The following is a 13,878-nucleotide window of genomic DNA, read 5'->3' on the forward strand; positions in this document are numbered from 1 at the left end:
TGTTTTTTCAACAATGATCATGGTGGTGATGATGAAGATGATGTTAACAATCATGATCATAATGGTTATTTCTTTTGCACCCAGGATGGCCAATTTTATTGGCACTAACAGGGATCCCTGCAGTACTAGAGCTTCTCATACTCCCGTTGTTTCCTGAGAGTCCCCGCTACACACTAATCCAGAAGCACAATGGAGAGAGGGCAAAGAAAGGTATGCTTGCACCAAAGGCATGCGCTTCAATCCATTTCTCAGACATGCTGTCCATCACTCAATAACTCTCTCATGCTAGAAAACTGTTTGAATCCTTTATTATTATTTCTTTTTATACTATTGCCTATTGTATAGATGCTAAAATATATCTCATAATTTTATTTCTAAAACTTCACAACCCTGACAAAGTTGCAAAGTTTTGACAAATACTTCAAATATTGTGAGTCTTTTTTAAAAATGACATATTGTAGTACTACAGTAATACGACTTACTGCAAAGTGCATTTCATAAGCACACAAGTGTAAATCTCCACCTCCATCTCTCTTATCATTTCTTTGCAGACATCTTCACACATGTAAGTTTACTAATTAGGAAAGGGAGGGGCCAGGGGAAGTGGCTTCAAAATGGGCAATACTTACTACTAAATAGAAGGGGGTTGTGGAGGGTTAAGAAGGGGTTTAGTGAGGAACAGGCACCCACAAAATGGTAAGCCCATTGCTATTCACAAACTGCACTGCTAAAGTTGCTACAGCCAATATGACTCAAAACAGTAGGCAACCACTGGTACTGCAACAGCCTCCTTTGGAAAATAATGGGGGCAGGGACTTAAAATAAAACTCAATATGATATGATGTTAAAATCAAATTATTTATTTCAACTTTTTGAAAATGCATATACATTTAATTTGATGTTAAAAATCATCTATATACATAAAAAAGTATTATTTTATAATAGCGCCTTGCTTTGTAGTAAATTTACACTTGGAAATGTTGAATAGCCAAAATAAGTATATTTCTACAAAGTGTAAGAGTAAACTTACACATGTAGAATTACTCATGGATAAACTTACCTTTGTGAATATGCCCTTTCTGTAGGATTTGTTTTCAATGTCGAGCATCCCTATTCACAGCAACAAATCCATCCACTACATCTTACAGCAGCTGGGCGGTTTCTTTCCACTGCACTACTAGAATGTTTATTGAATATTACAGATTTCGTTCAGACATGAGATTCCCTCCAACCAGTATACATTTGTAATGGCAGGAAACGTTTGGCACTAAGTATTTTGGCTTTAATTTATTCAATTCTAGAAAGGTAAAATACTGAATAGCCCCAGCCTAAATCTTGAACTTCAAGATGTTGATTACACAGATATATTGTGCGTCTGTGCAGGCGATGAACCTCATTGCTTTTTAGGAGGCCGTTTAGAACACCAGGTTAACTCTAGGCCTGCTTAGCTCCCATGTCTATGCATGTGTTAGGTCTTGCATCATTTTCTGCGTATCTTCGGTGGGCATCCCACTCTTGCCTGGACCCAACTTGAATAGTGGCTATGCCCTTTAATTTCTACTTCCACAGCCTGGCTGCTCAATGGGTCTTTTAGCAGAGATCTGCTGACTTGTGTTTTTTTTGGGTGTTGTACACTAAAGTACAACATTTTATTTTTGTTTACCAATTATTTTATTGGCATAAATTAGGTACCAAAAAAGAAATATAAGCAAATTTAATGAAATGCAAGTCCATCATACATTACTAAAATGTAAATAAAGTGAAAACATGGAAAGGACTAAGAACATAACCTACTGATGGAAAGAAGAAAAGAAAAGAGAAAGGACAGGAGGAAAAAGAAGAGAGGAAAGGCTCAACTGAACTACAAAGCAGGGTAAAGAGGACAGGGAAATGGATCATTCAGACGGAGCCCAAGTATAGTAATGCTGGGTGTGGAATGTAAATGTAAATGTAATGTAAATTGATACTTGTATAGCGCACTACTCACCCACAAGGGTCTCAAGGCGCTTGTACGAATACTGCTGTAGAACCCATCCTGGCTTTCCCTGTGAGGCGTCCACTCCTGGGCACCCCCAAGGTGGAGGCCAGGCATCCTTAGCGTTGTGGGGGCTGTTGTGGAGATTAAGCAAGCTATTGCCCAGAGTTGCAGAGTGGGACTCCATGATTGGAATAGGCACTGAGGCGAGAATTATCAGGTCCGTGGAATTTTGAGCCCAAGACTCACCAAGTCGAGGAATTGAACCCTGGTCTCGGGCTAGACCTCTGCATCAGGGTCTGCCGCTCTAATCATTGAGCCACACTTCTCCACGTGCAAGGACAATGATGAAACATAATCAAGAGTCATGGTGAGTTGGTGGGATGGGGCCATCCTGCAGAAAGGAAGACAACGTGAGAAGAAAAATATCTGCTTTATCCATTAAGTTGTAAATTACCCTTTCATAGGACCCGGGCTTGTACATTTCCGCGAGCCATTCCTCATGTGAGGGAAGTTGTGGAGAATGCCAATGTCATAGAATACAGACCTTGCCAGCTGCAAGATCAGTGACGAGCAGACGATTGGCAGAGCGGGTGAGCTCGGAAAGGCCAGATAAGCAATGGAGGAAAATTTGGGGTCTGGAAAGGGCGAAGGCAAATCTATGGTCTCTCAGAGCGTAGACCCAGCTGATTTCCAGAAGGGATGACTGGCAGGACAATCCAGTAAAATAGGAGCTAAGTCACAGGGCATGTGATCACATCACCGCAGGCTGAGTGAGGAAGCAACCCTGCAACCTGAAGCCGTTCTGGGGTCCAGTGCCAGCCTGAAGAATCTTAAATAGACTGAACCTCATCTGTGTTTCCCGCTCACCCCATTCTAGGGCTTCCAAGATTTCTACCAATTCCTCCTCATCATATTCCACCTGCAGGCTTGCCTGGCAGGTCATCCTGAGGCTAAAATGTTGCAACTGGGAGTAGAGGTGGTGAATCATAAGATTGTAGAACCCGTAATCAAACCTTGAAACTGACCCCAAGTGTTAAGGTAAAAGAGCAACAGGGAATATGGGATGTTCCAGTGTTCAGATCCCAGTTTGCTCAGCAGACAATGATGTAATTATATGTAGCACCATTGTTGAGTATGCAGAGGGCCAAACTCATCTTGTAGCATCTCAAAGGACTTGGGTTCGCTACTAAAAATCAGGTGAGTGAGGGTTAAAATCCTAGCTGTTTTCCAGGGGCCCCCTCTAAGCGAACACCAGTATTGCTCCAGAGGGGAAGCTTGTCATGGAGATGTTCGTCAACCAAAAAGAGCTTGTGAGCCCGTATACAGGTGGCGTGCATAGCTTTGAGCATAGGGTTAGGGGATCCAGCAACTGGGCCAGGATGATGGAAGACCTGTAGTCCCAACAAGGCCTCTTGGAGTCCGTGTTCAATTGCAACCCATAACGGGCAGTCTTGGAGCCGAGGGTGCATGTACACCATTTGTGCCAAGTGTACAGCTAGACAATAATGCTCCACAGAGGACAGGCCCAGTCCTCCTGCTGCTCTATGGGTGATAAGCTTCCGGATTGCCAGGCGAGGTCTTGCTCAGCCCCAGATGAATGGTCTTGTCTATCTGAAGAAGGATTGAGATGCGTATTAGTTAGGGAACCATGCCCAACACATCCGTGATTCCAAGGACTGGAATGGATAACCGGTGATGGCGACACATGTGGTGATTCATGATAGCAGCAGGGCTTCGCTCTTTCCCCAGTTCACCTTGTAGCCGGATATTGCAGCAAAAGTGTCATTGATATCCAACACCGTTGGAATGGAGGAAGGTGAGGCTGATATGGTGAGTAAATTGTGTCTGCATATAAATATAATGTTGAGAGACCTCAAGACATCAGAATACCTATGATCTGGTCTAATTGGCGTAGGGTCTTTTCCTGGTTTGGGAAGGAACAAAATCAGCTCCCTGTTTGAAACTAAACCCAAGGACCCCGTGGGATCAGCCTCAGCTAAGGCCTCATAGAGAAAATCCACCATCTTGGATTTTGTCTATTTGTAGGACTCTGCTGGAAACTGTCTACGCCCGGGGCTTTATGATAGGGTAGATCAGTGATGGCCTGCTCAATCTCCTCTCTAGTGATCTCCCCCGGAAGCAGTTGCCTACCTTCGCCTGAGAGGCACGGTAAGTGAATACCATCCAAAAAGGCATACATCTGTTCTGCTCCTTGGACAATTTCCAGAGAGTAGAGGGCCCTATAGTAGGATGAGAACGCGTCTGCAATTTCCTGTGGCTTGGTGAATAACGCCCCTGAGTCAGTGATGGTAGCAGGAATGGCCATGCATGCCTCAAGCTCTCTCATGTCACTTTTAAGTAAGTTATCTAGGCTAGAGACCATAAAGCACTTGAGGAGCTCAGGTCCAGAGGCATTTAGCTGCTCCGTGTTAGGTGCAACTGTCTGATCTATCCTAGGACCAGAAGAGGCCTCAAGTCAGGTGTATGTAGCTTACTCAATCCATAGCTCATAGAAGGTCCCATGTCAGATGTGAGTAGCCAGTCTAGAGGTTTCTAGATGCTTCTTGTCATTTGCGGGCATCTGACCCAGTCAAAAGGCCCTAAGTGCTCCTATGCCATAAGTGAGTATCTCATCCAGTCCAGAAGCCTCAGGCTAACCCATATCTGGTGTGAATATCTCATACAGGCCTTAAGCAACCCCATGGCAGGTGTGAGTAGCTCACTCAGTGTAAAAAGCCTCAAGCTCTCCCATACCAGGTGTATCTCTTACTCTCCAGAAACTTCAAGCTGCCTTGTGTCAGGTGAGAGTAGCTATTTCATCCCAGAGGCCTAAAGCTGCTCTTGATCAGGTGTGACTAGCCTGATCCAGATCTCAAGCTCTCTCAAGCCAGGTGTGATTATCTCATCCAATTCAGAGGCCTCAAGCTCTGCTGGGCCAAGTATGAGTACCTCGCCCATGCCCCAAGCTCTCCCATGCCTGGTGTGAGTATCTCATCCAATCCAGAGCCCTAAAGCTGCTGTGTGTCAGGTGTGAGTAGCCTCATCCAGATCTCAAGATGTCTCACGCCAGGTGTGAGTAACTCATCCAATCCAGGTGCGACCAGCTCTTCTGAGCCAGAAATGACTATCTCATCCATGCCCCAAGCTCTCTCATTCCAGGTGCCACAGACTTGAGAGGTGTGCCTTCACAAGGAACTACTGGTCGAACTACTGTTTTATGTATTCATGGTGTTATATAGAGTGTCAACAGTTACCCTTGTCACCAAATCAGAGCTCTTTTAATGATACTCGTTATGCTTTCTTTGAGAGTTTCACATGGATGTGCGGGGCGTGTAGAGTGAAAATATTATGTTTGATGCCTCAAGGGTAATCTGAGATCAGAGGTGCTTCCAAAGGCTTCCACATGTTCTACTTTCTTGAATTATAGATGATTTCTCTGCCTGATAGCTATCACTGGGTGTGTTCTGATTATTTTCCTTTATCCCTACCATGGGGTGCAGCACTGAAGCGGTTGCGAGGTTGCGAAAATGTAGACAACGAGATCCGGGAGATGTACCTGGAGGATGAGTCTGAGAAGGCAGAGGGGCATCTGTCTGTGCTCAACCTGTGCAGTTTCCGTGCCCTGCGCTGGCAGCTCATCTCCATCGTCGTCATGAACATGGGACAACAGTTGTCTGGGATCAACGCTGTAAGTGACACCAAGATTACTTTTTAATCTTAATCCTCATCCTCATAGGAAAAATCCATGACACATCCTATGGCTGGATCAGAAGCCTCAAATACTAAACCTCCACCCGTCAGGTGAGATCCTAAACTCCTAACCACCAATCTCCCACCAAAGACAACACTGCAAGTCCTTTTATGAAAGACCAGGTCCTCAATTCCTAACCCTCTACCTCAGAGACAAGATACTGACACCATCATTCATATGGAGAATTTGGCCTTCAAACCCTAACCCTTCATCCCAGACACATAGACAATGGCACCATCATAGCAAATATCAGGAATCCTAATCGTTTACCCCACAAACGAGGATATAGAACTGAGAACTGCCCCTGATCTTCGCTCCTGTGCTACTCCTCACATCTGGTCCAACACCGCTTCCTCATCTTTGTCCATCGCTTTCTAAATTTCGAATACTCCTTGGCTGTAATTCTGAAGCTCTCACTTGATCAAATCCAGAGGGATCATCCACAGAAGATAGATCTCAACACCAAAAAAAAGTACCTAAACTCACAAAAATAGACTTTCTCCCCCACCCTCACAAACAGATTATTCCATTCTTTCTCTCTCGAGTGCTGTGGATGCTAAAACAGCGTTGGACTCCATGAAGGACTGAGAGTTGGATATTACAAAAACATAGATATGAACTCCCTGGAACTATTTGTGTAACTCTTCAACACCAGAGTTGACTCTTTAAAAAACATTCACCTGAACACTTACACTTGGTTGTCACATCAGACAGGTGTTAGCATTATCTCCCGCTCTAAAGCTTAAGTTTGAAAGAAATCATCTGGTCGATGTGAAGTGCCCAAAACTTACAAACCCTGAACTAGGAATTATACAAAGCGGGTCCCATTGTTCTGAGAAGTGTACCCGGCAAGTGCCATTATACTATGAAGACAGTGCCAGAAGTGAAGAGGTGTACCAGGCAAGTGTCATTGTACTGAGTAGTGTACCCTGCGAGTGTCATTGCACCGAGAAGACGGCAGGGCCGGACTGGTCGTAGCAGGCACCGGGCATTTTACCCGGTGGGCCGGAGGGGTGGGGGCCGGTTTTGTCACTGGGGGACAGTTTTGCAGCAGTGCTGCAATATCGCCCCCCTGTAGCAAAAGCGGGAATAATACGTCTTGCTAGCACCGCCCCTCACCCCGCTCATAAGGCCGGTCGAGCAGCAATCTGTGAGGGCTGGTTGCTGTTCCCAGTCCGGCCCTGGAAGACAGAGCCAGAGTGGACTGATGTACCTGGACTGGTGTACCTGCAATTGTCATTGTTCTGAGAAGTGTACCCAGCAAGTGTAAGAGAAGAGAGTGCTAGACGTGGCGGGGGCTCCACTGGTTCTTAGATCCTAGGAGTGAGTCGTAGAGACAGAGGTGGATGTGCCTGGGCCGTCTTACACCGGTGACGAAGGAGTGTGAGGTTGACAGATGCGGCTTGTTTTTTCTTGCAGATTGTTTGCCTCAGATTACTTGCTGAGGTACCTTTTGAACCCCAAATTCCCCACCTGTAGACACACTGCACCTCTGTTTGCTTCCAGATTTACTACTATGCAGACAATATCTACCGGAAAGCAGGTGTCGAAGAGAACAACATTCAGTATGTGACTGTCGGGACCGGCTCTGTCAACGTGGGTATGACCATTGCTGCGGTAAGTGCCTCAATCGCATGGTGCTCCAGCCACTCCTAGAGCATGTGCAGAAGTGCCTGCCTGTGGGTGCTCCCGCTGGGGTCTGTGTGGCTGAGTATCCACTCAACAGCACTTCCCATCCAAAAATACGCACTAACATAAGATTTCAGTTGCAACTCTAAAAGGCCTTTCTCAAACAGAACATAATAGACCGTGGGTACTCTTAAACCTTTGCCCAGGGGCCACAAAGTATTTATTTATTTATTTTATTCGAGAGTTTTATAGAGCGCTTGCAAGACCCGAGGGTATCAGAGCGCTTTACATCAAGTGTCATAATGCAGTGAACGCAAAAAATAACAGTAAATACCCAGTTCAAACATAGAAACATTGATTTGTGACGAATCCAGTTCAGGGAGGGGTGACAAAGGAGTGAGACAGGAGGTAAGTGAAGTGGGGGCCTTCTAATCGACATGATTGGATGTTGCAATGTGCGAGATTGCAGGATGCGCGCGAAGTAAGGTCTGTTGTGTGACTGAGGGCCGCATTGTGGCGGTAGGGGGTCCTAGGTAGGTCAGGGATTGTGTAAGGAGGTCTATAAAATGGGAAATAAACTGGAAAGCATTTATTGGCAGGCTAACTAAAGCTGAGTGGTGAAGGACAGTACAGTAGCTACTTCAATTAACCTGCAAACAAATGCTTGTCTGTTTATTTTATTTTTATTCTGAATATTAGTGTTTAGCAAGTAAACAGCAGCTCGAGCTACTGTTCACCAGGGGGCTGCATTTAAACGTCAAGAGGGCCATACTTTGAATATCATACTTTGAATATCACGGTGCTACATACAACAACCCTAACACCCTTGTGTACACAGCATGGCGCAAAAGCATATAGTTGTTAACTTGTGTCAAATCAATAGCCCAGTCACAGACCAACAAACCCCACAGAAACACTCAGAAAACCTTGCATAAGGAAACCACACACAAGAGCGCACAACATTGTATTATAGTTACCTAACGGGTTTGTGATGTCTATATAACAAGTGCCCTGAGTGACTGAGCAGTAGACAACTAACAAATACTATTAAAACAAGCAGTTGCAAAACCTATAGGTCTTGTCTTTTGGGTACTTTTTGCCCGCGCTGGAAAGCATCGCTGATGCTTTGCAGCATGGCTAAAGAAAACAAGTATTGGCCATGCCAATAGGTCTCGCATTTGTGAGAGTTAGAGCTATTGCCCTTTTAAATGACAATGTCTTTTACCCATGTATTTTGGTTTCGGGTGGAGTGGATGTATGTGGGGTGTAGTGGAATTACTTGTTGTGGAATTGCTTTTTGGGGAATTGTGTGGTGTGGAGTGGATTTGTGTTGTATAATTATGTGGCATGGTGGATATATAGGGGTGAGAGCTGTACAGAATAGATATTAGGATGTGTAGACCCTGATATATACTGATGTGAAGATATGGAGACATGAAGAGACTCCGGGCCCGATTCACAGAATGAACTTAAGGCTCAATCCTAAACTTACTACTGTTTTGGCATTCACAGATTGCACTTACTACTTTTGGTATTCACAGAATGAACTTACTACTTTTGGCATTCACAGAATGCACTTACTACTTTTGGTATTCACAGAATGAACTTACTCATTTCGGTATTCACAGAAGTTAGGACTGTGAATACCGAAAGTCTGAAAATTAGGATTTTTCTCAATTTAGTAGTAGTAAAAGAAGGCATTTAGGAGTCCTAAAGTTAGGAGTCCTAACTTCTGTGAATACCAAAATGAGTAAATTCATTCTGTGAATACCAAAAGTAGTAAGTGCATTCTGTGAATGCCAAAAGTAGTAAGTTCATTCTGTGAATACCAAAAGTAGTAAGTGCATTCTGTGAATGCCAAAAGTAGTAAGTTCATTCTGTGAATACCAAAAGTAGTAAGTGCAATCTGTAAATACCAAAACAGTAGTAAGTTTAGGATTGAGTCTTAAATTCATTCTGTGAATCGGGCCCTCCAATATTAAGGTATGCCAATGTCAAGATAGGCTGACGTCAAAATATGCTGATGTTAAGATATGGCTTTGTCAAGATATGTCGACTTCAGCATGCAGCAACATCAGAATATGCGGATGTCAATGTCTGAAAAGGTTGTAGTGCTGACTATAGAATGCACTGAACACAATTGGGGTCTGCAAGTGTGTGTGTGTGCCTGCTTCTGTATGAGTGTGTTTAGTTAAATTGTTGATATGTGTATTTATTATTTAGCAAATATAGTGTATGCATGTTATCTATTTTTATTACCCATTAGGCATATATCTATATTTGCATATTATACACCTGTATGGGAAATAGATGGTCAGATGGAGGTGGGTGTTGGAAAGACAGTGAGTGAGTAAAAGATGGACTGATGTAGATGATTTTTTGAAGGACAGTGCGTGGGTGGACCAATGGGGGGAGTTGGGTGTTTGAAGGATAGTGGGGGTGTGGATGGACAGACGAACGGAGGAATGTGTTGGAAGGACAATGAATGTACGGATGTGCGGAAGTAGGTGTTGGAAGGACAGAGGGTGGGTGGATGGATGGGTGGAAGAATTGATGGATGGATAACAAATGCTGCAAATTGTAACATAAAGCGGGTGTGTGTACATGTGTCTTAATATACATATCCCTTGGGAAAGTGATAGCCAATTTGACACATTTTTGTTACATGTCACAGCACGTACTGCCTCTATTTGATATCCATATGCTATTCTGAGATATCGCTCCTGCTTCTTGAGCTTTGCTGCCTGTGTTGGCAGGGTACTGAGGCATATTTAAATATTTTATTTAAGAGCTGCAGGAGACGCAGCAATGGGTGGAAGGTAGTGAGGATGGTACTGCGAGGCTAGGCAAAAGAAACAAGGACTGTAACATTCTGATGCTATGCCAACTATGGAAATGCATGTGGTGTGGAGTGGAATTATGTGGGTTAGATTTCAATTGTCAGTTGTGGAATTTTGTGGTGTAGAGTGGATGTGTGTAGTGTAATTATGTGGATAATAATTATGTGGGATTGGAATTATATGGAGGGGGCTGTATGTCCTGGAGTGTAATTATGTGGAATGGTATTGTATGCTGTGGAGTGGTATGTAGTGAAGTTTAATTATGTTGTGTGCTGTTGCTTTTTTTGATATGATGTTGACTTTTGTGATGTGGATTGGATGTCTGTGGAGTTGAATTGTGTGGTGGAACTGTGTGACATTGAGTGGAATTATGCTGATTGGAATTATGTGGCATGGAGTGGAGTGTGCTGGTGGAGAGCATGACTGTTGAACAAAAATAGCAATGAAATAAAAGTGCCACGACCCGGCCACCTTTGCTTGCATTATAGTGGGTTTTTTGTTAAGCAAAACAAGGGAGGTGCCAGGGAGGGTACACCAGATGGGGGCAATGGTGAAAAATAAGTAGCATAGAGAGCGGAGAACCGGGAAGCTGTATCTGGATCTGGCTAGGGGAAGGCCTTGAAGAGTATACTAGAACGGAAATGGGCAACTTAATGGTTGAGTTAGTAGTGGTGGGGATGGATGAATGTAAACAAAAAAAACGCTCTGTTGAAATACGTTCGGTGAAGTGATTTGGTAACTTTCCCTCCTAGTCTGTGCTAAGATACTGCTGTTTATACTGTGCTGCCTGGCTGAGCCTGGGTTAAGAAGATGACCCCTCCCCAGTATTTGGGTGGGGGCTGAAATTGCTTAAAGATCACTTTCAATAGGGTAAATCAAGTCAATTCAAGCCCTCATGAATAAAGCAGGCATGCAGCTGCAAAAAAGACTTGGCTTTTCCATCAATCTGCATAGGTCTCATCGGTAGGTGCCGTGTGTCTTTTAGCGCCGGGACACTCATGGGAGTAGCTTTGCGCTGTGTAAATCACTATAACATAACGTAATACGTTTACCTTTGGCTTCTTCCAGAGACGATGCATGTGCTCTATTGCGTGGTGATATCAGCTGCAGCATTTACTGCACTGCCCTGCGTTTTCCAAGCATTGGGTTTGTGACCCCGGGTGCAAATGTATGTAGTTTTGCTACATTACGTTAACTTCTGTAGCACTTAATACACACAACAATAGTAGTTTAGAACTGCGCTGCACAGAAAGGCAATGCACAACAAGGGCCCGTGTGTGTAAATGTTGTTGACTCAAGTGAATAACAATTGCAACAGACAACAATATGACTAATTCTTCTTTGCGATGCTGAGGTGTCAACCGCCCTTTGGGGTGGCACGCACCCTGCTGGGTGGCACAGGCACTGCAGTTCAGCAACACACTATCCTAACACAGCTTGCATCTTAAAAAGCACAGCAGGGTGTCTCTGTGTACAGCTATTGTTGGAACAGGAGTGTTGATTACAGCCATTCCCTGAGGAGGCAATTACGCAAAATGCTCTTAAGTAATCCTGCAGGATTGAGCCCGCTCTCTGCCCCAGGATTGGAGGGCACAGGGGAGACAGAAAGACAAGCAAGCAGGGGCGCATCTTGGTTAGGATGATTGGGGAGGGTAACTTTAGATTTTCCCACAATCACGCTGCGACATCTTGTTAAAACATACTATATGAGGAGGTGGACATGAGTGGGGCATAAGGGGCAGTGGAAAGGGAGGAGTGCTAATTGTTAGGTGCACTTAAAACGCAATATTCTTCAAACTAATAAACATTTTTTTAAGGTCTTCAATACAAAGACAAGAGAGAGTGAGTATGTTTTTGTCAGTGTGAGCATGTAAAAATCCCAAGTGAAATCCAGCAGGCACTTCACATTACCTGACTGAAAGCACTTGTACCCAACTATTTACTACAGAAAACATTTTGTAGGAGAGTGTGACACCCCAAACAACTCCCCAAAAAGCTACGCCCCTGCAAAACAAGAACAAGAAGACACACAATCATGAACATGACCTTGCTTGAGAAATGTTCTTCTGCAGCGGCGCCAGTACTGAATTTACTGAAATTGCATAACTGATTGCACCTATATAGAACTGTTAGATCTGTGGGTCTCTAGTTGGCAGAGGTAGGTACTAAATGTCCAATTAGGGACCCTTGCTTCTAGTCAGGGCAAGGGGGATACACTCTTTAGATAACCCCTGCTCACCCCCTTGGTAGCTTGGCACGAGCAGGCAGGCTTATCAAAGGCAATGTGTAAAGTATTTGTACCAACACTCACAGTAACACAGTGAAAACACCAAAAATGGACTCCACACCAGTATAGAGAAATAAAGTATTTAATCTATAGCCCTCTCAGTAGTGAAAAACGAAAATGGCTGTAATTCACTACCAGAGCATGTCACACACACTAGTACATGTCCAATGTGGATAGAAAGTGAAGGGTTAGGCCTGGTCAGTGTGGACACTGGTCAGGTTAGCATGGCAGTTAGGAACTGCACACAGGCACTGCGGTGGCAGGCCTGAGACACCATTTTAGGGCTACTCATGTGGGTGGCACAATCTGTGCTGCGGGCTCACTAGTAAGTATGGGCGGAAAATCCGTTCCGCTCGCGGATTTTGCGGATTTTCGGTAAATTCGCAATCCGCGAGATTCGCGAATTTCCCGCAACATCCGCAAATCCGCGAGCAGCGGATTTTATGGCTTGCTCGCACTGTTCGCGTGAGTTCGCGGCTTCCCAGTTCAACTTCGCGCCTCGCGAATAAGTGCTAAATTGCAGAAATACGATCTTAGCAAAACTGAAACTACTTACCAGGTTCAAAAGTTCAAGCTCATCATTAGTAGCCATTTCCTGTAGTGCTTCCTGAGGGGCCCCTCCAGAGTTCAGTTGCCTACTTGCAACTATTATGTGACCCTGCTCTGACCCTCAGAATAGTTACACAAAGGTCCTGAATTACAGTTAAGGCAGACAAGCAGGAGCCAGGCTGGAAGTTCAAATCCAGTGACACATTAATCAGCCCCTAATTCATTATTGTCAGTTGGGGCAGGGCAGGTGTTGTAACTAATTTTGCAACAATGAAAGCACTTAGCAAGTGCAAAAGATCACTAATCAGGAAGCACTAAGGAAGCAGGTGCCAGCTAAAAAAATATTCTGTGACACATTAATCAGCCCCAAATTAATTCAGGTCACTTGAGGCAGGGAAGGTGTGCTTTGCTTTGCCACAATAATGTACACTGGACAACCAGAGGGTGCTGTGATGAAACAGAGGGTGGCATGGGTGGGCCAGAGGGTGGCATGAGTAGTCAGAGAGTGGCAGTGGTGACAGAGAGTGGCAGTGATGAAGAAGAGTGTCCCAAACAGGCTGGACACGTAGAAACAACAAGTTCGCAAAACTTGCGACCCGACAGGTAAGTTCGCGTTTGTGAAATTGTACAAAACCCTCGCGAACTGGCAGAAACCCGCGCGAACACAAAAAAAAAATCCGCAAATTCGCGAGAATTCGCGGATTTTGCGGATTGCGAGTTCGCAAATCCGCAAAATTCACGAACGCGAGATTCACAAAATTCGCCCATGCTTACTCACTAGTAGCATTTGGATCATAAGCCCTGGCACACTCAGTGCACTTTACTATGGACTTCCTGGTAACAC

The 13,878-nt window shown here is 44.5% G+C and overlaps 1 protein-coding gene across 1 annotated transcript in view; it reads left to right on the forward strand.

The window, feature by feature from the left end:
- LOC147710685 (solute carrier family 2, facilitated glucose transporter member 5-like) overlaps positions 1–13,878 on the forward strand; it is a 124,078-nt gene that overhangs the window by 55,186 nt on the left and 55,014 nt on the right. Inside the window, exons 5-7 of the mRNA XM_086921400.1 lie at positions 85–210; positions 5,479–5,666; positions 7,236–7,346. Of these exons, the coding sequence (XP_086777526.1) occupies positions 85–210; positions 5,479–5,666; positions 7,236–7,346 (425 nt within the window). The remainder of the gene's footprint in view (positions 1–84; positions 211–5,478; positions 5,667–7,235; positions 7,347–13,878) is intronic.

Source organism: Lissotriton vulgaris, chromosome 5 (genome assembly GCF_964263255.1).
Source record: "Lissotriton vulgaris chromosome 5, aLisVul1.2, whole genome shotgun sequence".
In the NCBI taxonomy this organism is placed as follows: domain Eukaryota; kingdom Metazoa; phylum Chordata; class Amphibia; order Caudata; family Salamandridae; genus Lissotriton; species Lissotriton vulgaris.